Here is a 25,810-nt window from a genome sequence, read left to right on the forward strand (position 1 = left end):
TTAATTGTGATGAGATGATATATTTATTATCATTATCATGAATTTTTATCAAACTTTTGTTAGATGGAGTTGAAGTCCATCATAGGCTATTCATACTTTTTTCATTTCTTCAAAAATCGAAAACTGATCCGAAAAATATGATTATTTCGGTTTTGTTATCCCAACATATATGGTTCGGTTATGGATTTTAAAATATCTTAACCGAATCGATTCGGATATTTCGGTTATGGTTAAAAACCGAATCGAAAATCGAATGAACACCCTTACTGATTGTGGTACACAAGAAATCATACGGTAAGCGCGGGGCAGTGGATCGAAACCGCTTGCACTGTCCAGACTCCTTCGAGAATCGCAAGAAAGCTTTCTCAGGCGTCCCCCTCACCGTAAGCTCTCTTCCTTTCCTTATCGTCATCTCTGAAGCACAAGCTCCCACATTCACATGGAGAAGTCTCGATCCAGTTAAATTCATTGGCGATTCACAGTCTTTTAGTGCTTGTCTTGTCCGTAGTAGCTAGTTTTCTTGCGATCTTCTGAGATGATTAATCAACAGTATTTTCTGTTCATTTCATCTGAAGATATATGAACAGGATCGATATACCTAATTCTTGCTTTCGCATTGCAATATCGAATATACCTAATCATTGGTATCGATTTCCCCAATAGTCAATTTATAGATGAATTGCGGGAGCAATCTTTGATTTTATGTTTGTATAAATTGATTTCGTTGAATGTTAATGTTGTAATTAGAGTTGCGTTTCTAGTATTGATTTGATTCTTGCAAGGTCGTAAGGAGTTCGGGAGCTTTCGATTCTTGCCATCTGCACTCATGTCAGCGCCAAACGAGGATAACTTGTCTTCTCATTCTCAGGTAAGCTCATTTTTGTCCTAGACTTTGACCTCCATCGTGTTAGAAAACTTTTTTTGTTAAAGATTGCTACAATGAGAAATGGTGTGTTGATCTTTCTTTCCTTCTCTGCCTTTCTTATCATGAATGGTAAGAAACAAGAGATGCATAATAGATGATCATAGTAAATTTCTTCCTCTTAATTGTTAGTGGGAATGGATAGCTCATAGCATAACAGATGATCTCCTTTAGGGATACCATGTTATAAATCCTTTTAGTCTCTTCTCTTTAATCTTTTCTACCACCAAAGCATCATTGAATGGAGAGGTAAGGGAAACAAGTGATGCATATTTGCTGCTTGAACTGATGCGAAGTTCTTATCATGATTTATTGACTTTGAAAGCCCTTTGGCTTCACGAGTTGCTTATCACTGTATTGTTTTTCAAACAGATCATAATCTCCTGATTACTCAATCTTTTGTTGGCTTTTTTTTTGCTTTACATTTGTTCTGTAGTGCTGTTCGTGAGGATTGATGTGTCTACTCAAGAGTCTGTTACAGTTTCCATAAATGCATTTGCAGCTATCATCTCAATTTTTTGAGAATTTTCTTGATTCTATGATTGCTGATGTTGCATCTGAGTGTCACCGGATGGCAAAGTTGGGCCTGGATCGAAATTTGGAGGAAGGGGAAGATGAGTTGAGATCGTCAGTACTAGCCCGAGCTCAGGTTGCTGATCCTAGTAACAGTGGTAAAACGAATAATGGCAAGGATGTGCATGACATATTTGGAAATGATAATTCTGCTGCAGGCAATGAAATATTCAAGTGCATGAAATGTGGAAAACCAACTGCGGTTGGAAAGTTTGCTCCCCATCTGGAGAACTGTATGGGAAAGGTGATCCCTCTCCTCCATCCTCCTCTTAATGTCTTAGGATGGTTCTGTTTTATTATGTGAAATTGTTTGGTATCTTCATCTGTCTTGTACAGGGTAGAAAGTCTCGTCCCAAGACAAGGAGTAGCACTGCTCTACAGAATCAGAATCGGTACTCAAAAGGTACCGCTGTTTAACTGGACTATCCTCATTCAAATCCCACCGGTACTAACTAGTAACCAAATGGAAACTCCTGGTGCTGCAGGTGAGGAGTGCCCTGATGGCACAACTGAAGATTCTTGAAACAAGATCGGACCAGAGGCCAGCTGATTAAAACCCTTAGTTCAAGTTGTTAGATGCAAGCCATTCCATAGATCTAGTTGATGGAACCTCATAAACGATATTTTTTCCTTCTACATTTTCTTACGAGGATAGGTAATTGACATGGTTTTCATTATTCAGCAGGGTTGGCTTAGACTCTCCTCAAATATAGGGGTACTGGAAGTATGATGAAGTTTTTCAGATGAATTGCAGGGTGTTTCTTCATTTGTTGTATTGAATTGTATAGGAGTCCCGGGTCTCTCCTGCGAGAGCCAAGTATCCTAACCAACAAGGCTACAACGGATACGGCGTTGGAGTTTATTTGCGATTATAAAACTCAAAAGCGCAGCTCAATCAAGCCTACGAAAGCAAACCAATTATCATCAGCTGTTTGTGCTTTTTCCTTTTTTCTGCATTCCATTTTCTTTGACTCAGGTGATCCATGATCATTGTAGTCTGAAATGGGATCAAAATGGCTGGGAAAGTTGAAAGGATTATTCTTCCGACAAGGCAGGTTACAGGCTGGTGCAGGAAATCAGAGATTATGCGACCATGCAATAGCTTATGAACTTTTTCCAAGCTTAAAAGCTTGTTATATATGTATTAAATAATAACTCATATTAAAAGTATTATTTAATACCTAAAAGCTCTAGAAAATGAGAAGTTGTACGAGAGGAAAGTGTAAACCATGTGGACGTAGGTAAATTGTCGAACCACATAAATCTTGTGTTCTTCTCTTCTCTCTTATTTTTCGATTGCTGACCCTGGATGCTTCACTAGCAATAAATCAGAGATATACAATGAAAAGCTATACCTGAAACAAATGAGAAGTATTTAAACCATCTAAACAATGAAGAAGCCATTATTTCATATATCTTAGTGGTGCAAAACATGCTCTTCACTCTGATTTCTATGGCAGATACAGCTTTCCCTGATCAAATCAATACCTCAACAAGAGGCTGATTTCTATGGCCGATACAGCTTTCCCGGATCAAATCAATACCTCAACAAGAGGTAGAAGCTCCATTTTCATAGACTCTCTTTTTGAATATTTACAGACCCATCAATTGGGTGGAAAGATGGTGAATCAAACAATTCCCAATCCTGAGTAGTTTTTGTTGAAGATACTTGTGGGACTGCAGCACTGGGGCTTCCAAATCCTGTCTCAAAAGTCTCCCATTTAGTAGTCACTGACACTGAGCTAGCGTTGCCGAAAGGGTTGCAGTTTCTTGCCTTCATATTGTCAAGTGTGTCGACGAAGCTCTGAACTCGACGAACCTGTAAGATAAAATTGGACAAATGCTGACATTTGATGTTTCTGGAAACTTTAAACATCAAAGATGGCAGAAACAATCGCTAACCTCAATCCGCCTATGAACTCTTGCTTCTCCATCAGCTTCAATTGCATCTAAGTTAAGTAATTGTCTCATAAGCAACTCTGTCAAGACAATGAATTCCTTGTCCGCAGCCTTCTTTCCACCACGAACAGTTGTTTCCAAGGCAACAACCTTTAAGATCATGAAAGAGGGATAATATTGATGCAATATCAAACAAAATTGGTTCCATGTAAGTTGTAAGAGAACTCTGAGTCTGACCTTCTTGGAGAGCTTATCAACTTCTGCTCTAACTCTGGCAACTGATTCATAGGCATTTAACATGCCTTGATTTCTCTTCATCTCCTCAAGTTTCCTCTCTTTGCTAGCTGGATCCTCGAAAAGCATAACCTTGGACATGTCCATTACACCTACCATGTGCAACCATTCATCATCTTCCTTCTCCTTGCCTTGGAACAACAACCTTTGCTCCTTGGGCTCCAGACCAGTCTCAGAAGCAAGAACCCTCTTCAAATCCCCTTCCATTGAATTCAATACCATGAGTGTCAATCAAATTTGGGATAATACAAATTCCCAGATCAATAGTGAAGGAAATTCAACAATAACCATGCCAGATCAATATTCAGTAAAATCTAGGTAATAAGATTAATATTGTATGAAACTATGACCCACTTCTAATAATGAACCTTCAAAAAAAATCCCAAAATGGAAAACCTGGATATGTCCCCTGCGCGCAACCTATGTGCATTAATACCCTTTCACTAAATAGACCACAAAAAGCAATGAGAGAGATCTAAAAGCTAAGTTGTTACAAATATGTAAAAAGATTCTAAAATTGAAATGATCAAATGAAATGAATACCAAAAGTGGATTGAGCAGGGACAGTGATTTCATGGTGATAGGAGCCATGGGAGACCTTGATCTTGATCATAAGCCCTGAAGAGACTTCCCCATCATCTCTCTTTTGGACAAGCATGCCACCAGGCCTCAGCTCCCACTCTATCTCCCTCCTGATGTTGTTGTTGTTAGACCCAGTTTTCAATCCACCTTTTGAAGTAGATTTTTTCATACTCAGAAAAGAAAAGGAAACAAAAAATCCTAAACATAATATGTAGAAGACCAGAATTTAGGTCAGATCACAGTGATGGCAAAGAGGGATTGTTGAGTAAGCAAGCAAAAAGAGGCTTTAGGTACAAACCATGACCACTCAACAAAAAAATCAAGAGCTTTCCACTTGTTGGGTTTCAAGTTTCAACTGGAGAAAAGTCGGTATCATCTCTTGGGAAAGGGAAAGGGAAAGGGAAAGGTCCTCCATAGTTTGAAAGCACATCTATTTTCGTGGGCCTTTTCTAAGAACAATGTTAACCTAGACCACAACCACAAGCCCCCCTCTAGACCTAGCTGATAGGGTCCCACAAATGCTCAGAAGGAATCATATGATTCACCTGATGCTAAATATTTGCAGGTTTTTATGGATGGCTTGTGGTGTAGGTGAAATTTTGCTAGTTCGAGGTGAAGTGAACAGCTCAACCTTGTGTCTTCATTTTATGAGACCAAGCCAGTACAACCGGGAATACTTTGTGCATGTTTAAAATATTCAGTTTTAATTTGCTGTTTTCTTTTCTTTTCTTTTTTTTTACAGCATGAGAAAAAGGTTAATTAGCAATAGATCATCATCATTGTTTAGACTCATGTTCATGTGTTTGGCAAAGTTTTATGTTAGTTATCAACTTACCGCAACCCTCCTCCTTCATTCGGGTTTGGGACTGGCTGCAAGCATAGGTGGAATGTTTAATTAGCAATAGATGTATCAAAATAAAATTTTATTTTAGTAGGTCCAATCTAATTTTTTTTTCAACCCATAAATTCTATGAGTAGATAAAATTTATTCCAATAAAGACAAATGACTTAAAATATCTTTTTTATTAACCAAACTATCATCAACCCAACCCTTATTTTAGTTCTCAATTTCAACAATTAAATATCTTTTCTAACGTCTGTGTGATCGGACAACCAAAAATCACTCGTTTGAGCTCCAATTGAGATGATTTTTATGACGTTCGAAAGACAACTTGAAAATCCAAAGAACAACATCTAATAATTTTTTTTGAAGATTTAAACATTTTAAGGGTTAAATCGAGACTCAAAGTTTGAGTATTGGAGTTGTGTTTCTGACATCAGTGTGTTCGATGTTAGTGTATTCGGACAACAATAACTTGTTCGTTTGAGCTCTGATTGAGACGATTTTTGTGGTGTTCAAAAGAAGAATCTAATACCCACATAATTGTGTCTAATAAATATTTGGAGATTCAAACATTTTAGATGTTAAATCGAGGCTCAAAATTTGCTCATCGAAATTGTGAAGTGTGTAAACACAATTCAACATTAAATTTATCTGCATTATCTGTTGTGGTTTTGTTATGGTTAACATATATTGAGATTTTGCACTAGTTTTCTGCATTATTTATTGTGGTTTTTTTATGGTTAGTATATATTGAATTTTATCTCCACTAAATTCTTTTGCATTAGCTGTTGTGACAAAGGTTTTGTCATGGTTGGTATATATTGAATTTTATATGTATTAATTTATCTGAAGATAAATTTATTTGCATTGCAACTAAATTATATGCACCACAAATAAATTTATATATGAAATTTTTTTCATCTCAAAATATATTGATGATAGATGTTATTTGAAAGACTTTTTACCCTGATGATGAATCCGTCGTGTATTTTGAGTGATAAATTGTTTAGATATTTCGTTTAATTAAAAAAAGTTAAAACTGATGATGTCATATATGAAGAAAATGTGGGAGAACTAAAATGATAACACCTCAATTCACTAAACTTTATAATTTTATTAAATAAAAATGGGTACATAAGTAATTTAATGAGTTGTGTCCTTATTAATTATTTTTTAAAAATTATATTTATTGGAACGTGTCTTTTCAATTGTGTCCTTATTATGAGAATCGCCGGGGGGAAAAATGAGAGGAAGAACAAAACAGGCCGAAGCCCAAAAGTTGTCATCTCGGTGGCCTTATAGAGACACAATGCGATGTGAATGGGCACCCCAAACTGGGACGCTTAATAGCTTCAAGTCTGAACCTTAATAGAACTGATGGGTCCGTTGTCTGCCTGAACGAGAAGGCCCATTACGCACCATCATAAGCTTCTAACATCATATACCGCAGTGCAGCAGTTGGACTGTGGGCTCAGCCTTATCAAAACAGAATGAGTCCGTCATCTAAACACAAAGGCCCATTACGCAGCATCAGAAAAGCCCGATGTGTCCTCCATCTGAACCAAGACTCGCATAAGTCAATTTTGAGCCCAACTAGATAACTCAATCTCTAGTGACAAGTGCCGAAGGCTAATAGCCATCCATTTAATTATATATATATATATATTCTCCCTCGCAAACTTAAAATAAAATCCTAAAATATGAATTTATCATTTTCACCAAAAAATTATCCACATTTTGAATTTTTACTAGGAGAATTCCATATATATATATATATACATATATATAAAAGACTGAGATTTATGGCATCAAAGTTGGTTTAGTATAGGTAGGTTCGAGGATTCTATTCTATCTTGAGCCATCTTACACCACTACCACCACGATAGCCGCCGCCATATCCAAATTTGTATCATAATCAGTACATTTTTGTATCATCTCTAACATCTATCCCTACATATATTAATTATAATGGGAAAAAAAAAGAAGACGACAAAAAGAGCCCCTACCCAATTTGATGGCCTTCGAAACCCTGCCAAGTGTAAACCCATTTAATAAAGCATGCAGACATCATAATTCATGCAAAGAAATTCCAAACTGAATAGAGACACAAGAAGAACCACTTTGGTTCACATTATAAACCTTTGTTGTTGTTGTTGTTGTTGTTGGCACTTGGTAGTGGTGGAGTGCTTTTTTTTTTCTAGATCACACGTGCAAGCTTTTGTCTATGTGGGTTTAATGGAGCATATGGAGATATATATATATATATATTGGTGTAGGTGTCTTAGTCTAGTACTAATGATGAGGGGTGTTCTGATGATTATAATGATTATTAGTGAAGAAAAGTGAGGTTAAAGGTGGTGCTAAAAGGAAATAAAGTTAAGTGGAAAAGATTAATAGCGATGGTTCAATGAAATTGCTTTCGTGAGGCATTTTGTGAGTGTGATTAAGGATGAACATGTATGGATTAATGTTTGATGGTGCATGCTTTTTTTATGTTATTGGACTTTCCTGTTGACAGCTCCATATAATATGTTCTTTTGTTTTTTACTGAGTGAAACCGGATAATGTCAGCCAAACCCACTACCCACGACGGCGCGTGTTGGTTCCATACTTTAAATCTTTTAAAGGAGAAAGAAATTATATTCTTTTATTTTGTGCAAGTGGAAAGATTTGTTTGTCATTCACTCACAATGACACTTTTTTTGCAGTGAGTTGCATCGAAATTCGAATATAGTGATAAATAAGCGAGCACTGATACAGACGCGTCTCAATAGCGATGCACTACATCGGACTCGGAGAGAATTGATAAATGAGTAACGGCATGTTAGGGTATTTCCTACAAACGACGCAGTGCATCTACACTCAAATGTGGTGAGTCATAGATTCTTAGGTAAGAGTTTCCTCGTTATGGATGGGTGGGGGAAGAAATTAGTCCATAATTATAGAATTATGATAAACCCTTAAAACATAGGGTCACTTACAGTGATATTAACCGAACTAGTTTGATTAGTGGTAAGATTAACATAATATCTCTACAGGAGACTAATTGGGTGGGTGAAAAATCTTTAGAGATTGAAAACACAAGTTATAAATTATGTCACACTGGAATGGATAGAAATAGAAATGATGTAGGTATAGTAATAGATAGCGAGTTAAAAGAAAATATTATAGAGATAAAAAGAAAAAATGATAGAATCTTAATGGCTAAATTGGTGCTATGAAAGAATTAATTTTTTGAGTACCTCGGTGAGATTGTTCAGGGTATTCCAAGAAGATGAGACCTAAATGGACATATAAGGAGAGACAGTTGAAACTTTGGTAGTGTACATGGAGGACATGAGTTTAGAGATAGAAATGAGGTTGCAAAGATTATTTTAGGATTTTTACTACTTGTGTGTAATAAATATCTCATTTAAGAAGAGAGAACCACATTTTATTACCTTTAGCACTAGGCATAATCTAGTCAGATAGATTTCATTCTTACGCAAAAAATATATAGAAGACTTTGTAAGGACTGTAAGGTGGTTTTAGGGGAGAGTCTAATCATACAACATAGAATGATAGTGGTCGACATATATTTTAAAAAGGGTCTAGGAGAAGTAGCATGAGAGTATAAAATTACGTGGTGCACTATAAAAAGATATATAAATATATAGCTTTTAGGAGATACATGACATAAAGCATATACTGAGTTATATAATAAGTCAGAAACAATAGATGAAAAAAGATATTATAAGCTACCTAAAACATGAGAAAGAAAAATTATGGATCCAAATCATGTAAAATATATTGAAGATATAGATGATAGAGTTTTAGTGAAGGACATAAAAATTAACGAGAGGTAGAGAAGTTACTTCAATAAACTATTTAATGGTGGCCACGGAGGAAACACTAAAGACCACATATCTCTCTTGAGAATAGGAATCATTGATATGTAAGACGTATTTGGGTGATTAACGTGAAGGAAGTCTTAAGGACAATGAAAGGGGTAATGCCATGGGCCTGATGGAATCCTAATTGAAGTGTGAAAATGTGTAGGACATGTAGGTAATAATGACTAACTAAGCTATTTAATCAAATTATTAAGACCTGTAGATGCTTGATGAATGAAAGAGGAGCACTATAGTATTTATGTATAATAACAAATGTGATATCTAAAGTTCTAAGAATTATAGGGACATCATGCTTATGAGCCATGTAACACCCCGAACTTCTTTTCTTTTAGAAATTAGGTAGGACCAACATGTGTCAAGTATGTATATATGTATATAAAATCATTAGAAAATAATACTGAGTGATTTAGGGGTGTACGAGTAGTTTTAAAACTGAAAATTTTGGACTACGGAGGTAACCGTCTGGACAGTTTTTAAAAGCCATCTGGACAGCTACTGAAGAAACTGGAACAGGGAGTTTTCAGGCATAGGTGTCCGGACACCTATAGAGGTATAGGTGTCCGGACACCTCCCAAAAATCTGCACCCGAGAATTTGTTTTAAACACCCATTTTCACGATTCTTTCAAAATAACCGACCAAAACAAACCCTAAACCTCATTTTCTCTCAAATTTCCTCCCTCCCATCAATCTAAGATCATCAACCAAGGTAAGATTACCCTCTTTCAAGTTGTTTCAAGTTGGATTCCTAACTTCTCGCTCTAGCTTACAAATTCTTAAATCCCTCTCTTTGTTCTAATCTTTCAAGGTTTGAACCCAAACTCAAATCCATGGGTTCCTACATCATTTGAGGCCTAAAGGAAGCTTGAATCCCTTCCCTCTACTTGTTTCTACAACCTTGGTAAGTTTCTTAAACCTAAAAGCTAGTATTTAAAGATTGGGTGATTTGAGATTTTAGGGTTTTATGGGTTTTGTAGATTTGGGGGAAATTCTTTAAATTAGATGAAATTAGTGATCTAATAGGTTGATTTAGACTTGTTTATGGTTGTATTGCTAGATTCTATTGTGGATTGGAGTTGCAAGCTTGAGTAGGTGAAGTTCAAGAATTTGGGAAGTTTTGGGTAAGAGAAGGTAATGAGTTCTTGATTTATTGGATTAATTTGTGTTAGATATGTGCAATTGAAGTTGTTTGTATATTGATTGGAGGATGGGTTTACCGAATAATATGTTAGTTGAGGCCGGGAAAAGTCAAGGTTGAGTATTGATTTACATAGCTAATTTTTGGAGTGCGAGGTAGGGAAATTCCACCCTTTGTTATTCTCTTGAATGTGTATTCCTATTGAGAATATTTATCCTTCCCCATTGTTCATTATGATGCGTTCTCGCCTTAATTGTATCTAAGGGAGAATAACCCCACTTCGTGATTTCTTTAGTGTATGATTTGAATTATATTGCATACCTTACGTGTTCAATCTTCCATTGAGCATGAATTACTCTTGAACATGCATCATGTAGTAGTATATGTATATATGTAGGTTGTAGGTTTACCTTATTGCATAACCATGTTGGACATACATTGTAATTGCATGGAAGATGTCGGGTGTGGACCCGTATATCTCCTAGTTGTGAGTGATATGAAATGTGGAATGTCGTTGGGCTGTTCAGGGTTCCCATAACTGCGGGAATGTCGGTGGGCCGGATCAGGATTCTATTTGTGCTTGAAACACCATGCGATGATGCCGTTGGGCTGTTCAGGGTCCCGATATGTGTAGGGATGCCGGTGGGCCAAGTTAGGATCTCGTATGGTATGGTTATCTACTTGTGTTTGGTGTACATGATTTTAGCTATCATATTGTTGCATTTGTGTCTTTCTTTAATATTTCAGCCTTATATTATTCACTTACTCTTTATGATTCCCTACTGAGCCTTTCGCTCACCCTTTTCTTTCTTCTATTTCCCTCCTCGCAGGTGAGTCTAGTTCCGGTACCAGGGTCGCGGATCAGGAGGAGGGTGCGTGACATGGATGGACCCCTGGAGAGTGATAGGACTAGATAGTTCTAAACTTGATTTATGTTATTACTATTTCAGTCGTATCTATATTTCTTAGTTGAGACGTTGTGTGATATCCCTATTCTTGACTGGGGGATGGACGGTAGGGAGGGTACTCCGTGTGATCGAGACTCCCGAACCGGGTTTGTGAACTTTGTGTCCTGACGACTTCTTATGTTTGCTAGATTGCTATTTGTGCTGGATGTTGATTATATATGTTGTTGTGTGGAGAAATTATGTGTGACTGTTAGGTGACCTGAGGCCCTGCTTAGATGTGAGAATTGATTGATGCTATGATTGTTAGGTGGCCTGAGGCCCTACTTAGAATTTTGAATTTCAATTGTGGTATGAATTGTTAGATGGCCGGAGGCCCTGCCTAGGTTGTGAATATATTTGTGAAATTGCTGCGTGTTACTCCAGGTTGGCATCCTCCGTATTATGGGGAGGTGCTGTCGAAATTTTTGGGTGATCTAATGATTGAATTAATTAGGAGATTGATTAAGAGGATACCAAAAGTGACGCATTCCGGGTCGGGGCGTTACAACCCATATATCAAAACTTTGGGAGAGTGTTGTGGAATGGAGATTGAGTAGGTATCTATCGATGCAATTGCTTACATGACCTGACATGTCGACATCTGATGCCAATGACTGACGTGGATGGCGAACCTATATACCTATAAGAACAAAGGAGGGTGACCCTTCATAACCTGGGGACACTATGACGTTCAAATCAGATTCATCTTATAGAGTGAATCAAGAGTTATAAGTTGTGAATTTCAATGCAGACCTCGTCTCAAGTCGAAAGTCTCTCTTATAGGTGCTCTAAATCATTTGTTGGGATTTTCATATTCTCGATTGTTAGGTCGTTGAGATGTGATGCGATGTTATCTCGATGCTGAGATTGTTATGTGATGGGAATTCGTCCTCATCTAACTTGTTTGAAATTTTGAATCCTCCCTATGTTGAGGCGAGGAAGTTTTTATGTGAGATCTTGCCTCTTCCCTTTGCCACCTATCATATGGACTAGGCATATGATTTTTAGCCATCTACAAATGCCCCCTTTACTAAGCCTTTTCCTTTCTTAAAAAATGTGAGGTGAAGGCTAGGAGTTCGTTGTTTGTATCCTGTCTTGAATCTAGTGTGTTGATTTCATCATTCTTCATTGATTTCTCTTCTTCAACGACTTGCCGCAAAAAAATATTTCTTCTTCTCTTCTATTTTTTCTTTTTTTAATTATTTTTTTTATTTTTCCTTATCTTGGCATGGTCTGCCTGGCAAACCATGACTATTGTCACATAGTGGTCTGGCTAGCAGACCACGAACCTTCATCTCTTTCTCTTCTCTTTTATTATTATTATTTTATCTCATGATATGGGTCGATTGAGATGCAATGTGATCGACATTGAGACTGTTATGCAATGGGGATTCTTCCTCATCTGACTTGTTTGAATTTTTGAATCCTCCCTGTGTTGATGCGAGGAAGTTTCTCACAATGAGGAAGTTCCTCTGTGAGGATGTCCCTCCTCCCGTTGCCACATGTCGTACTGACTAGGCATGAGATTTTTATCCATCCATAATATACATACTATCCAAAAACCAATTTGGTTTTATTTTACAACGATCCACAATAGAAGTAATGTTTATTCAGGGGACTTGTGAAAAATATAGACAGATAGCAAAAGACATCCATTTACTATTTATAGACTTTGAGAAGGCAAATGAGAGGGTACCTAGGGAAGTAATGCAGTGATTTTAGAGGAGAGAAGAGTCCCAATTAATTATATTATTGTCATCAATGGTATGTATGAAAGAGTTGTAACTAGAGTGTTAGAACTATTGGAGGAGTTACAAGAGAGTTCCCATCACAATAGGTTTGCACCAAGGGTCAACAGTTGGTCATTCTTATTTTTGATAGTGAATTCACACGACATATCCAATGTGAGGTACCTAGCTTGGTGTATGTTTTTCGGATGATATGATGTTAATGGATGAGATAATATTGGGAGTTGCTCAAAACTCGGGATATAAAGACGAGCCTTAGAGTTTAAAGTATTTAAATTAAGTAGGATTAAAACAAAAAAATATGAAATGTAAGTTTAGGAACAACGGAAAATGGAACGAACAAACGATTAAGTAGATAGGAGAGCAATAACAAAAAATAAAATTTCTAAATATCTTTTATTTGATTTTCCAAGAAGACGGGAAAATTAGTGAAGATGTAGTTAATAGGATTGAATATGTGTTGATGAAGTGGAGGAGTGCATTCAAGGTTTTATGTGACAAAAAGATTCCTTTAAGGTTGAAGAGAAAATTCTATAGGTCAACTATACTATCCGCGATGATGTATCAGTCTGAGTGTTTGGCTATTAAGAGATAACATATCCAAAAATACATGCAATAGAAATGCGTATATTTTATTTGATGCGTGGCCACATGAGGAAATATAGCATAAGAAATGATGTTATTAAATCTAAGGTAGGAGTAACACCAATTGTAGATAAGTTTTAAGAAATCGCTCTAAGATGGTTTGGGCATGTACAACATAGAGATAGCGGTGCGATATTGAGCAGAATCGAGATAATTAATTCTATAGGAGAGAGTATAGGAAGCAAAGAGGAAGATCTACAAAACATTACTTGAAGTAGTAAGGAAGGATATGGATTCAATAAGAGTTAATGAAAGTATGATCGCAAATAGAAATGAATGACGGAAACGAATACACGTAGTAGTTTCCAGTTGATTTTCCCATACGCTCCTCGTTTGTCTTAGACATGGTTTCAGCCATTGCACGTCGAGCAGATACTAGAATTGACTTTCTCCTACACTTTAAGAGTCAAGCCATTTGTCACGATCATCCACCAAGAGTAACAAGAAATGACAACCACCAGTCTCAATCATCAATATGCATAAAGCCTACCTTGCAGCAGGTTGGAGGAGCTACATGTTCTTAGTGCCCCAAGGACCACTATGAATGAAGATTATGATCTGGATTCATCACCATGGTCCACACAACATGAAGACACGAAGCTTACAGGGGAATCTAGACCAGTAGCATAAGAAGAAGAAATTGAATTTACAATCACCCCGCGTCAACTACTTTTAACCTAGTTTATTTCTTTTTCAAGCCTCTACGGCTATTATGTTAATTTAGCTTGTAAAGCATGCTTTTCCTACATTCCGGGATGTATTCCCAATGGAAACTCTAATAAATTTCAACAATGTATTATTTTCATTCAATTCAATAGAAGTACTTTCATTACAGTATTTGTCTTCTATCTCAATTTAAATTCCCTTTCAAGAAGGCACACTCGAACCAGTAGTTTTACGTTCTCAAACTACACACAACTCATTTTATGACAAGTCAGATTGGTATGCAAATCCCATATCATATTTTTTGGACTAACAGCAAATCCTAACACGCTTAAAACTTATAATCTCAAACTCCTATCCCCAGGAGCCAGAATCAACAGAGCTCCTGCCCAAACGCATAAGACACCAACAGTATGTCACATAATTAGGTATTATTTTTCTTTGATGAAATGTTTCATGTTCTAATTATTTTATTTCAATTTTACTATCAATGCCATATAATGGAGCTACCTTCTTCACGCGCTAAAGACGCGTCAAGCCTGACTTTATTATCATTTGAATACACTTCCATACTTTTCACAAATATAAGAAGGCCAATGATGAGTTTTAGTGGGGCTTTCACTTTGTTATTAGAATCTAAGTGAGTGATTAATAAGAAGACATGGACCACTTAGCATACTCACAAACATATCTCACATAAAAATATTACTACTCCAAATGAAAGCTCTTTAAGTGTGATTAGAAAGGGACTTCAACCACCAAAGAAAAAGGGCTCAAACTAACAACCCCCCCTCCTCCCTCCCCATGGCCCCCAAAGTGCTAATCATTTATTCATTGACATTAATTCCTTTATGCACTTATTTATTATATACAAATCAGATGCTAATTTCATGCACTACAACTCACTCATGCTCCTTGTATTTAGGTAAACCACATCTTTGGCCAACTAGCTAATTATCAATTAACATTTGAGAGTTAGTTGAAAATATAAAAATTTTTAAAAAAAACCTTACTTTAGTTTGTTGTTAAACTAACCTTATTTTATTATTAATTAATAACATGATTGAAGATATTATTTCTAGTAGGATTGCTGACTGTACGGTGCTTTACAATGGGGTTGTTGGTGGGGTAAGAGTGTATGAATCTATGTATCATATTCATTGAGAGTAGTACAGAAATTTAATTATAATACGTACTAACTAAGGGTTCATTTTTGGCATTATCAAAACAAGCTTCATTTCGCACTTAAAATTCAGAATATATATATATATATAGTTCATTGAAAGTTGGTACTGCTATTACTATATCTCCATGATTAAGCTTCCGCTGATATAAACAAACAAACAAACACAGATTAATTGATTAGGGTGTGCACCGTACTCGTACGCATACGTGTCGTGAGCCTGAGGGCCTAATTAAAGTTTTAATAAAAGCTAATTAGGTCGAACACAACAAATAATAATAAAGTTTTAATCCACGCCCCATACAATTAATTAATTATATTATTCGTTTTAGGGTTTCGGTTTTCGTGGATACACCAAATTACCCTCATGGGTTTGTTCTTCCCAAATCTAACAAGTGGATTAAGCCTAACTTATTAAGTTAAGGAAATACCTAGTTAATTTAAAAAGGAAGAATCTACATATCTTTTTCCATGTGAGATCTTTTAACAATATACAGACACACATATACAAGCGTAATATGGTTTAGGGTTTAGTTTATATTTGTGTATGTCAACTTGGAAATTATGGGTTTAGGGTTTAAATTATTGTGTTTCTTTTTCTCTCCAACTTTTAAGTTTTTCTTTTTAATTTTTTAATTTATTGTTTACATCACTGTTCGCAATAACATGTATATATAAATAATCATGATCAGTATGAACTTCAAGGCCAAGTTTCTTTCTTTGTCTCCCATGGCTTCACTTTTCTCTCTTATACCATAAGAGCCTCTCTTTTTTCTTGGTGCGCATGTACATATATTTATATATATATATATATATGTATACATGCTGCATGTTCATAGATATATATACATACAGAAAAAAATATTAATAATTATGGTTTATATGGAGGCTATTGTACGAAGCTATGATGATCAAATCGATAGAGCTCGAGTAGAAGATCTTGAGAGAAGATGTGAAGTAGGGCCAGCAGAGAGAGTTTTCCAGCTCTACACAGATACTTTGGGTGACCCCATCTGCAGAATCCGAAACAGTCCCATGTACAAGATGCTGGTAAAATTTTTGTCATATTCGATTTTAATTTTGAGTTTTCTATCTGTTCGACCAAATGACTCAAAAGTAGAAGAGAAATGAAAAAAAAAAAAAAAAAAACTTGCTTTATTTCTGTATGTTTTGTGTAACAACAGGTTGCAGAGATGGACAAGGAACTAGTTGGTTTAATTCAAGGCTCAGTAAAGATTGTGAGAGTGTATAACAAGAAAGCCAAAGTGGGTTATGTATTGGGCTTAAGGGTTGTGCCGATTCATAGAAGGAAAGGGATTGGGTTGAGACTTGTGAAGAAGCTTGAAGAGTGGTTTATCTCAAGCGATGTGGAATATGCATACATGGCAACAGAGAATGACAATGAAGCCTCAGTTAATCTATTTGTGAACAAGCTTGGGTATGTAAAGTTCAGAACTCCATCAATCCTGGTAAACCCAGTTAACAATACTCGTCCAATACATGTTTCATCAAGCAATATCGAGATTGTGAAGCTGAAAGTTGAAGATGCAGAGCTTATGTACAGAAGATTTATGGCTTCAACAGACTTCTTTCCTGATGACATAGGCAATATTTTGAGGAACAAGCTTAGTTTGGGTACCTGGGTTGCTTATGATAATCAAAAAGGACAATCATCATGGTCTGAAGAATTGAAACCCAAGAGCTGGGCAATGGTTAGTGTATGGAACAGTGGTGAGCTATTCAAGTTAAGGCTAGGGAAGGCACCATTGTCATGTTTGATATACACAAAGAGTTCAAGATTGATTGACAAGTTCTTTCCTTGGTTTAAGGTTATTCCTTCAATACCAGATTTCTTTAACCCATTTGGGTTTTACTTCATCTATGGAGTGCACAGAGAGGGCCCAGTGTCAGGGAAGCTTGTGAAGGCTTTATGCCAATTTGTCCACAACATGGCTATGGAGACTAGGGATTGTAAGGTGATTGTTACTGAAGTTGGAGGAAACGACAGTCTGAGATTTCACATCCCACACTGGAAACTACTATCTTGTCCTGAAGACTTGTGGTGCATAAAGGCCTTGAAAAATGAAGATCATACCACTACCGTACATGAATTAACAAAGACCCAAGCAACGACCAAAGCTCTTTTTGTAGACCCAAGAGAGGTATGAACAAAGTACCTAAATAAATAACATCAATTGGTGGTGGGGAGTCTTCTCTTGTTCCTATCACTGAAATCTCTAAATAGATTTCCTTAATTAGGTGCCCATCTTTTCTGTCCTTTCATTCATCTCAACTTTGCAAAATCATATTTGATTTAGACCAATCAAGCAATAGTGGTCCACACTTTGTCTCCAATATATGTTAGAAATCCAACACCCTCATACAACCAATTATATTATCCGCTTTTAGATTTCAATTCTCGTGAATACATCAGATTACCTCAACGGGTTTGTTCTTCTCAAGTTCAACAAGTGGGCTTAACCCCTAACTCACCAAGGTAGGAAAAAGGCCTAAAAGATTGTAAAGGGGGTGTGTTTGTCCCTATAAATAAAGAATAATCCACAAATCTTCCTGATGACTTGGGATAACAATATATATATATATACCTAACAAATATATTTAGATTTTCTAGGTGAAATGAAAGGGAAAAAGAAAAGAAAAAAGAATGGAATCATCATGAGTACTATAAAGTGATCAATATTGTTTTGTTGTTATTGAGCCATACGTACACATTGGTTTTGCATAAAGATTTCGGCGGACTTTCCTTTTGATGTTTTAAGAAAGAAAAGAAGAAAAACATTGAGAGATGCCAAACTATATTTTGGTTTCCATAGCTAATACATATTTCTTTGAAGGGCATGGGTGGCTAATTGATGAGCAAAAAATACAAATTAGGTGGTTAGGGTTTCAAGTCACTAGGTACTTTACTACTTGTTTGGATAAAGCAAACATGAGTTAGGCATCTATTCTTTGTTGCCAAAGATATGCATATGAGTGTTTGAAATGTTTAGGTTCAAATCCCATGTGTAACTACGAAGACTTGCTAACCCAAACGCGCCAAAAGTTCTTGGTTCTCCATTGAACACCAAATATGAGCTCTTGGATTCGATGGGCAGCCCATATGTTGTTTAATGGCCTAAGTGTGTGTGTGTGTGTATAGAGGATTTTGTAATAAACAATGACTAGTTAACCAAAACGCGTCCAAATGGTCCCCATCCTTGTATGAACAAGAATTTGATTATATTCTTAGAGGAATATTAATTTGAAACTCAATTGAATGTAGCAAAAGCATTCAACGCTATCTTTAACTAAATTGCTTTCAATGTACGTAGCTTTTTTGACTTATAGATCTCCCAAGTTATTCAAATATTAAATTAAGGACATGACTTTAATTTGCCTAGCTATAGCTTTGTTTGTTTAAAACCAAGATCGACACCGTACTAGTTTGTTCTTTGAACATCCGATATAAATTTAAACTCAAGCCTTCAGGCCCACACGCACATAAGTTTTCCATTTGACGACATGATAAGTTGTGCTAAAGCTCAGCACCATCACAAGGTCACTCTTCCTAGTGGAAAATCAAACTTAGGACCTACCTAATTCATCCATACGGTTTGGCCCATAAAAATTTATTACTAAACTATCACCCAAGTGTTGTCCAGCTATAGCTCTCTAATTGATAATAATTAGCTGGACATCAGGACTAGTTGATTTTTCTATCACAAGGAATCTCTTGACAAATGGTTGAGACATTAATAGCATGTTTTTTTTCCTGATGAGTAGTTTTAAATGGGTTTTGAACAAGATGTTACATCGGTCGTGAAAGTTGTGTCTAGCTAATTTCTTAATCAAGTTTGTTTATGTCATTTCTTGAGGGGTTTTCCCTAATGTCTATCATATGAAGATGCTTTTCTACTTTGAAAATGAGAGCCCTTGAGGTTTCCACAAGTTCTTAAGTCGATGGTCCCCTTTCACTTTGTTACTAACTCAAAAAAGGGTGGACCTTGAGAGAATGATAAGATTACTTTATTTAAGTGTCAATAGATATTAGACTTTTCTTCTAACCAAGACAAATACATTAATTACCAATCTCTTAACTTTTCAAGTAGATCAATTATCTTCCTCTCACATAAAAAAAAGTCACTTAAAAGCCCTCCTAATCCACTCAATGTTAACTTTAACAGTGTGTTTGGATTGAGGGATTTGATAGGAAAGGAAAGGAAAGGAAGAGAAGGGAAAGAGATGGGAGAGAAAGGAAGAAAGAATAATTTTCCCTCTCATGTTTAGATAGATTAAAAGAAAAAGGAAATTGGTTTAATTTATTAATTTTTCATTATTTTTGTCTTAAAGTATTATGTATAAAGATAAAATAGGTTTTTATCTTATAAATAATTTAATTAGTTATTCCTTCCTTTCAAATGACCCCATTTGGAAGAGAAAGTATTTTGACAAAAATATAATGAAATCTTCTCCTCAATTCTCTCTTCTTAATTTTTTTTTTTTCTAAATTGTCGAAGCTAGAGAATTGGAAGGAAACTCCTTTCCTTTTCCCTTCTCTTCCCTTAACCCAAGCACACTTTAAGTCCTCTCACTAAAAGATGTGAACATTAAACCCTACTATCATATAATAAATAATATTTAAAAAATATATATTCAAATTAATCCCACATGTCAGAAAATTTTAAAAAATAAATCTCAAAAAAATTCGAAATAAATTTTTGTATCAAAAGCGATCAATAAGCTTACAACAAAATCTAAATACAAAACATAAAATATGATATTGGTGCTTTATAATGTAAGCCCAGCTTGCCTTCGAATGATTTAGTTTCAGTGTAAATTATGTGTAAGAGAGGGTCGAGTCACCGAGGCCTTGTGCGTACGGTAGGAGGACTTAATGTTTAGTTTATTGCGTCGGAGGGCTCAAAGTTAACATTGAGTTCAAAGGGCTTCTAAGGGACTTATCCAAAAGAAAAAAGAAAAGGAAAGATCAATTATCTTTCTTTATACAATGGTTCAATTTTAAGAGCTTGTGGGTTATAGAGTGTGGAGTTTATTTATGGTGACTTCTGGAGCTTGTGGGATAGGCCTTTCTTTTGTTTCCTTGCGTCCAGGTCCAGGCTCAGGCCCATTCAGAATTGTGGCCCTTGGATCGGTGGATTGGAGGCACGTACGGGCTTGGCCTTACTTTTCTTGCTTTTGGTCCAAATCTAGGCCCATTCAGATTTGTCGCCTTCCGTTGCACGCGCCAGTTAAGCCTAGAGGTCTCACCATCTGGGCCTACCAACCTTTTCAGTCACTCAATTCAGAACAGCTGGAATCATATTCTAGAGTTTTATGAAGCCTAGCCTCGCTTGGCTTTGCCCATCATAATGGTCAATATAGGCTATTTGTACTAAGTAACCACAATGATAGAATTTTATTGAGCATCCATGCCCTCCTAAAATACTACCATTACAATTGCTCAAGAGCAAATCGAAAGAGAGGTGCTAAAACCAAATAGTGTAACAGAGTAGAGATATGCATCGATTCAATGTGCTAAAAGATTTTTTGGGCCAAGCCCATTTAAAATTCATTGTTTTCACTCTTAATTAACTTTCCCTCCATTTATACATTTCTTCTCATTTCTCTTAGTGTGTGTTTGGATTGAGAGTTTTGAGAGAAGAGAAGAAAAATAAAATTGAGTTTCTTTTCAATTTCTTTGTTTAGATAGTTTAAAAAAAATTAAGAACATTGATTTGAAGAGAATTGGGGGAAGATTTCACTAAATTTTTATCAAAATATTTCCTCCTTAAAATGGGGTCATTTAGAGGGAAGAGATGACTAATTAAGTTATTTATAGGTTAAAAATCTATTTTACTCTTGTACATAATAGTTTAACATAAAAATAAAGACAAATTAATAAATTAAACCAATTTTCTTTCTTTCCTCCCATTTTTTTTGTATCCAAATATGAGAGAGAGAAAAAATTATACAATCCCTTTTCTTCCTTCCCTTCCCTTCTCCTCCGTCTCCTCAAATCCCTCAATTCAAACACACTCTTAAAGAAGTGTTAAATTTAGCACCCCACCACACAATGCGTAGTTTTTAATACCGACCCGTGTATCAAACCGTCGAGACTGAAAGTTAAAGGTTTTCGAGGTTCAACCATTACGATGAATGTTAAACCACATGTTTTTACTAAATAATAAAATAATAAATATATATTATATAAGTATAATATACCTAAGAATATATTTAAATATATAATATATAAGTATATAAATATATAGATAAACCTAAGAATTGCAATCTTAGTTTCCTAAATGGTGTATTCCAACTAACATGTATCTGTGAAAGGTATATTTTTTTAAAAATCATCATATAAGAAATAAGGAGTTAATTATATAATGGCAAGGTTGAAAATGAAATAGTGGCATTTTTGTAATACATGGTTAACAGAGGGATTTAAAGAAAACCAACACTTTTCTTCTAGGAAGAAAACCAACACTTTCTTCCTCACACTGCCGTGTTGCCGTGTGTACACTTTCTTCCTCACCTACCCAATACTTCCGTCTCTCTTGCCCGTCAAAACCAATCTCCGTCGTCCGGCATCGATCGGGGCCGACGAACTGACGAACTATTGAATTGAAGCTTTGAACCTCCATAAACCCATTCCCACATGTCACTGCTGTAAAAGGGTTACCATTTCAACGAAAACTCGCTTTGAAGTCGCTAACTTTCCGTGAAAATAAGTCTTTGATCCAACCGTCGTAGAGGCTTTTGACAGCTTCCACCACCACAGAAGTGTTGCTTGGCTTGATTTCTACATAGTCCACCTAACTTGCGGTCAGAATAGTCACCAGAGGAGAGACTCCAACGGTGATTCGCAGACCAACGGTTTTTTACCAAACCGGTCGGTTCACGGATTGACGGTTTTGACTAAATAAACCACAGGTTGTCACGGTCCAGTGCATAAATGGTCCAAATACATGAATTGGCCCGTGTAGGTTATTGGTTCACGGGTTTCGTGGTCAATCTGACGAGCCGGTCTGGTTCTAACAACTATGACACAAAGTGTTATTTTAGCATCCCATTTAATACTCTCCTCGGAATATGATGATTTCTGAAGTTGAAGTGCTATTTTGGTAGTTAAAGCCATATAGCACTTCCCTTGAAGTTGTTCTTAGAATAATGCTTGAGACCCCAAAATGTGACCTTATTTAACTTCTTTGCATGTTAAGTAAGTCTTATATATGTGTTTGTATTTAATGACTATTTCACATTCCCTATAAATTTAGAATAAAATGAAGATTTTATTTTTGGTGGATGTAATCAAGGTCGTCAAAATCCTGATTTAGATCTACAATCCTAGATATGCAAAACGATCTGAATTGTTTCAAAAGTGTGTGTTTTTTTTTAATTTTATATTTTTCAATTTAGGTGGTAATGATTTTGAGATATGGAGAAGACAATAAAATTACTAAAGGTAGTGTTAAGGATAGTGGTGGTGGAGATTGAAGAGCATCCTACTACGGCTCAGAAAATTTGGATTTTAGTGACTAATTTTTTTTTGATGATGATTTTAATCACTATGTTAAAAAAGACAATAATGTAAATAATGAAAAAGATAATGGGAAAAATGAAAGACATTCTTGATCTTAAAGGTGTCATTGGGGTGTATGTGGGAACAGATGTAAATGATTTTTTTTATCTTCCAAGAACTTTTGATAACCCATATAAGTAGAAGAATAAAATATAAGTTTCAACTTGTTATATAACTTATTGGAGACCCTAGAAAATTATAATTTTATACCATATTAATATGTCCATAAATAAATAAAAATTATGTTTTAATATTTTCTATTATGTATAAAATATTATATTAGGTTACTTTATAAATAATTTATTGTATTATTTTATATTTATTTTTCAATTTGTTTTTGTAAAACCTTACGATTTTACAATTTAATTTTGTCTGCCTTTTATGTAAAATTTCGATTTTGACAACTGGATGTAATTACTCGTATGCTTATTCCAATTCCAATACAATAAATGTTGAAATATAAACGGAAAGACTAATCTAAAGTTACGCTTGCTAGAAACTTCAAAGCTTTGAAGAGTGAAAGGAAATTTGAGTGTTGAAATCGCACATCATAAAACCACTATCGTTAACATTTTGTGGAAAGATCCCACTCACAAAAGCCATCCATTTAGTGCGTGGACCCCCCACCATTACTCCACTCTTAAAACTTCCTCAAGTCTACAACTTCAAGTCTCTCCCTCAACCTCTATCCGTATTTTCGTCAAACACTTATCGTGCAATCAGCCCCACCCATGGCTAGCTGCGTTACCGACACGGCTCGAGCCCTGGCCTGCCGAGACGGACCTGCAGCAACCAACCTGAAGTATATCTCCCTCCTTATAATCTTTTTCACAAGCATCTTCGGCATCGCCTCTCCGGTGGTCCTCGCTCGCTACTTCCATGGAAAACCAGTATACGATAAGGCAATCCTAATAATCAAGTGCTTCGCGGCGGGCGTGATACTCTCCACTTCCCTCGTTCACGTTCTCCCGGACGCCTACGACGCCTTGTCCGACTGCCACGTGGCATCACATCATCCTTGGAAGGACTTTCCGTTTGCCGGACTAGTAACTCTAATCGGTGCTCTGCTCGCTTTACTAGTGGACATAACGGCGACCGCACACGTGGAGGATAGTCATAGGTCACCGTGCGAGTATAAGCCGATTGGGACGCCGGAGGAATTAGAGGTAAAAAGAGCCGGGGAATTGTCAAGGTTGGAGAAGGGGGAGGAACTGGTGAGGCTAAAGCAACGGCTGGTTTCACAGGTTTTGGAAATTGGAATAATTTTTCACTCGATAATAATTGGGGTCACGATGGGTATGTCACAGAATGTGTGCACCATTAGACCTCTGGTTGCTGCGCTGTCGTTTCACCAGATCTTTGAAGGAATGGGCCTTGGGGGTTGCATTGCTCAGGTAACTTTACCTTTTTGCCCAGTCTAATCACCATAAGCCATATGGTCTTAAAATTTGCCATGGTCAATTTCTTTAATTTCTTTTTTCTCAAGTTTGTGGGCCCCTAGTTATTTGTCCTTTAGTGATTGACTATTTGACTTTTAGACAGCGTTAGTGATTTTCGGGTTGTAATTAGGACTGTGGACAAAAGGCGTGTCAAATCGAGTCGATTGTCACACTGATCGTTTGGTCGGTTATTGTTAAATTCATGTTAGTGAGAACCGACTGAAAATCTAAAAAATCGACCAAACCTCCGATAACCGACCGACAGGATAAATTTATATTAAAAAATAAGTAAAAAGGGACCTTGGACACCTCTAGTTTTAATATCCTTCGAATTAGGACATAATTGAATCATGCTAATTTAGGCTAAATTTGTGATAAAGAAACTTTAGATTTCAGCCCAATAGTTTGGTCATTCTATTGACGAACGTTGTGTTAACTAACAGTTAATACATGGAAATAAAATGGGTTAATATAATATATCATCGCCGAAAGATAGGTCAGTTTTCAATTTCGTCACTGGATGTTTAGACGTTCCAAGTTAGTAACTTGAAGTTGAAATTTGTTTCATTTTGATAATTCAGATAGTTTTTGGCATGTTGAATGTCTACTTCAATAATAAGGTTGCTTAATTTGAGTAATGAATGGAGAATAGTAGATTAGTTTGGTTTAAATCAAATTAGTAGTTTCCATTGAGTATAATATTTGGTGAACCATGCATGTCAAATAATGAATTGGTGGGTGCAGGCAGGATTTAGCGTTGGGACAGTAGCATACATGTGCTTCATGTTTTCAGTGACGACACCAGTGGGGATAGTGCTAGGGATGATTGTATATTCATTGACAGGTTATGATGACAGTAACCCTAATGCCTTGATCATGGAAGGACTGTTGGGGTCTCTCTCTTCTGGTATACTAATATACATGGGTCTTGTTGATTTGATTGCTGTCGATTTTTTCCATAACAAGTTGATGAAGTCTACTCCAAGAATGAAGAAGGCATCTTTTGTTGCCCTTGTTCTTGGCTCTACATCTATGTCCATCCTTGCCCTCTGGGCTTGAAACTTGAAATCTTATTATACTTCGTCTATGTTGGTGGATGTGAATTCGTAACAAATTCAATGGTAACATTTGTAAAATCCCATATCGAATTCAATATGTAGTGGTTGTTTTGTAAGGTTACTGTTTTCAAAATAAGAAAAGTAAGTTCAATGGGTTCTGCATCAGCATGTAATGGTGATTAGTGATTACTAAATAAAATGCATATGATAATTAGTGGTGTCCAGCCTTTTTTTTAAGTGCGGGACACATGGTTAATTGAGAGTTCTAATTCATGGAAATCATATATGTAAACTTAAATCTTAAAGAGTTATATATTGACAATAAAATCAAGCAATCACTAAATCAAATACATGATAGGTGTAAACAAAAAATAGCCTCAAAGTGTGTTGCTTGAACATGGC

The 25,810-nt window shown here is 36.1% G+C and overlaps 4 protein-coding genes across 10 annotated transcripts; 3 read left to right on the forward strand and 1 right to left on the reverse strand.

The window, feature by feature from the left end:
- Positions 1-318: 318 nt before the first annotated feature.
- On the forward strand, positions 319-2,708 carry LOC120015924 (SAGA-associated factor 11-like). Of its 6 annotated transcripts, none has more exons than XM_038868449.1 (5): positions 319-383; positions 783-868; positions 1,425-1,739; positions 1,832-1,898; positions 1,981-2,708. In XM_038868449.1, the coding sequence occupies exons 2-5, from the start codon at positions 827-829 to the stop codon at positions 2,016-2,018; spliced, it is 462 nt and encodes a 153-aa protein (XP_038724377.1). In that variant the 5' UTR covers positions 319-383; positions 783-826; the 3' UTR covers positions 2,019-2,708. The 6 variants fall into 6 exon arrangements, with proteins under 6 accessions (XP_038724377.1, XP_038724405.1, XP_038724386.1 ...); XM_038868477.1 differs by having other exon boundaries at positions 327-383; positions 791-868; positions 1,359-1,739; XM_038868458.1 differs by having other exon boundaries at positions 339-383; positions 791-868.
- A 161-nt stretch (positions 2,709-2,869) lies between these two features.
- Positions 2,870-4,439, reverse strand: LOC120015910 (BAG family molecular chaperone regulator 4-like). Of its 2 annotated transcripts, none has more exons than XM_038868414.1 (4): positions 4,232-4,439; positions 3,632-3,888; positions 3,398-3,544; positions 2,870-3,314 (listed from the first exon to the last, which is right to left on the reverse strand). In XM_038868414.1, the coding sequence occupies exons 1-4, from the start codon at positions 4,437-4,439 to the stop codon at positions 3,066-3,068; spliced, it is 861 nt and encodes a 286-aa protein (XP_038724342.1). In that variant the 3' UTR covers positions 2,870-3,065. The 2 variants fall into 2 exon arrangements, with proteins under 2 accessions (XP_038724342.1, XP_038724351.1); XM_038868423.1 differs by having other exon boundaries at positions 3,023-3,314; positions 3,632-3,877; positions 4,232-4,423.
- An 11,609-nt stretch (positions 4,440-16,048) lies between these two features.
- Positions 16,049-17,593, forward strand: LOC120016207 (probable N-acetyltransferase HLS1-like). The gene is made up of 2 exons (XM_038868870.1): positions 16,049-16,379; positions 16,514-17,593. Exons 1-2 carry the CDS (start codon positions 16,152-16,154, stop codon positions 17,495-17,497), a joined length of 1,212 nt encoding a protein of 403 aa, XP_038724798.1. The 5' UTR covers positions 16,049-16,151; the 3' UTR covers positions 17,498-17,593.
- Positions 17,594-23,433: 5,840 nt separating this feature from the next.
- Positions 23,434-25,576, forward strand: LOC119981461 (zinc transporter 6, chloroplastic-like). Its single transcript, XM_038824586.1, has 2 exons — positions 23,434-24,305; positions 25,095-25,576. The coding sequence occupies exons 1-2, from the start codon at positions 23,643-23,645 to the stop codon at positions 25,407-25,409; spliced, it is 978 nt and encodes a 325-aa protein (XP_038680514.1). The 5' UTR covers positions 23,434-23,642; the 3' UTR covers positions 25,410-25,576.
- Positions 25,577-25,810: the final 234 nt, after the last annotated feature.

The sequence above is a fragment of the Tripterygium wilfordii genome, chromosome 2 (assembly GCF_013401445.1).
Source record: "Tripterygium wilfordii isolate XIE 37 chromosome 2, ASM1340144v1, whole genome shotgun sequence".
In the NCBI taxonomy this organism is placed as follows: domain Eukaryota; kingdom Viridiplantae; phylum Streptophyta; class Magnoliopsida; order Celastrales; family Celastraceae; genus Tripterygium; species Tripterygium wilfordii.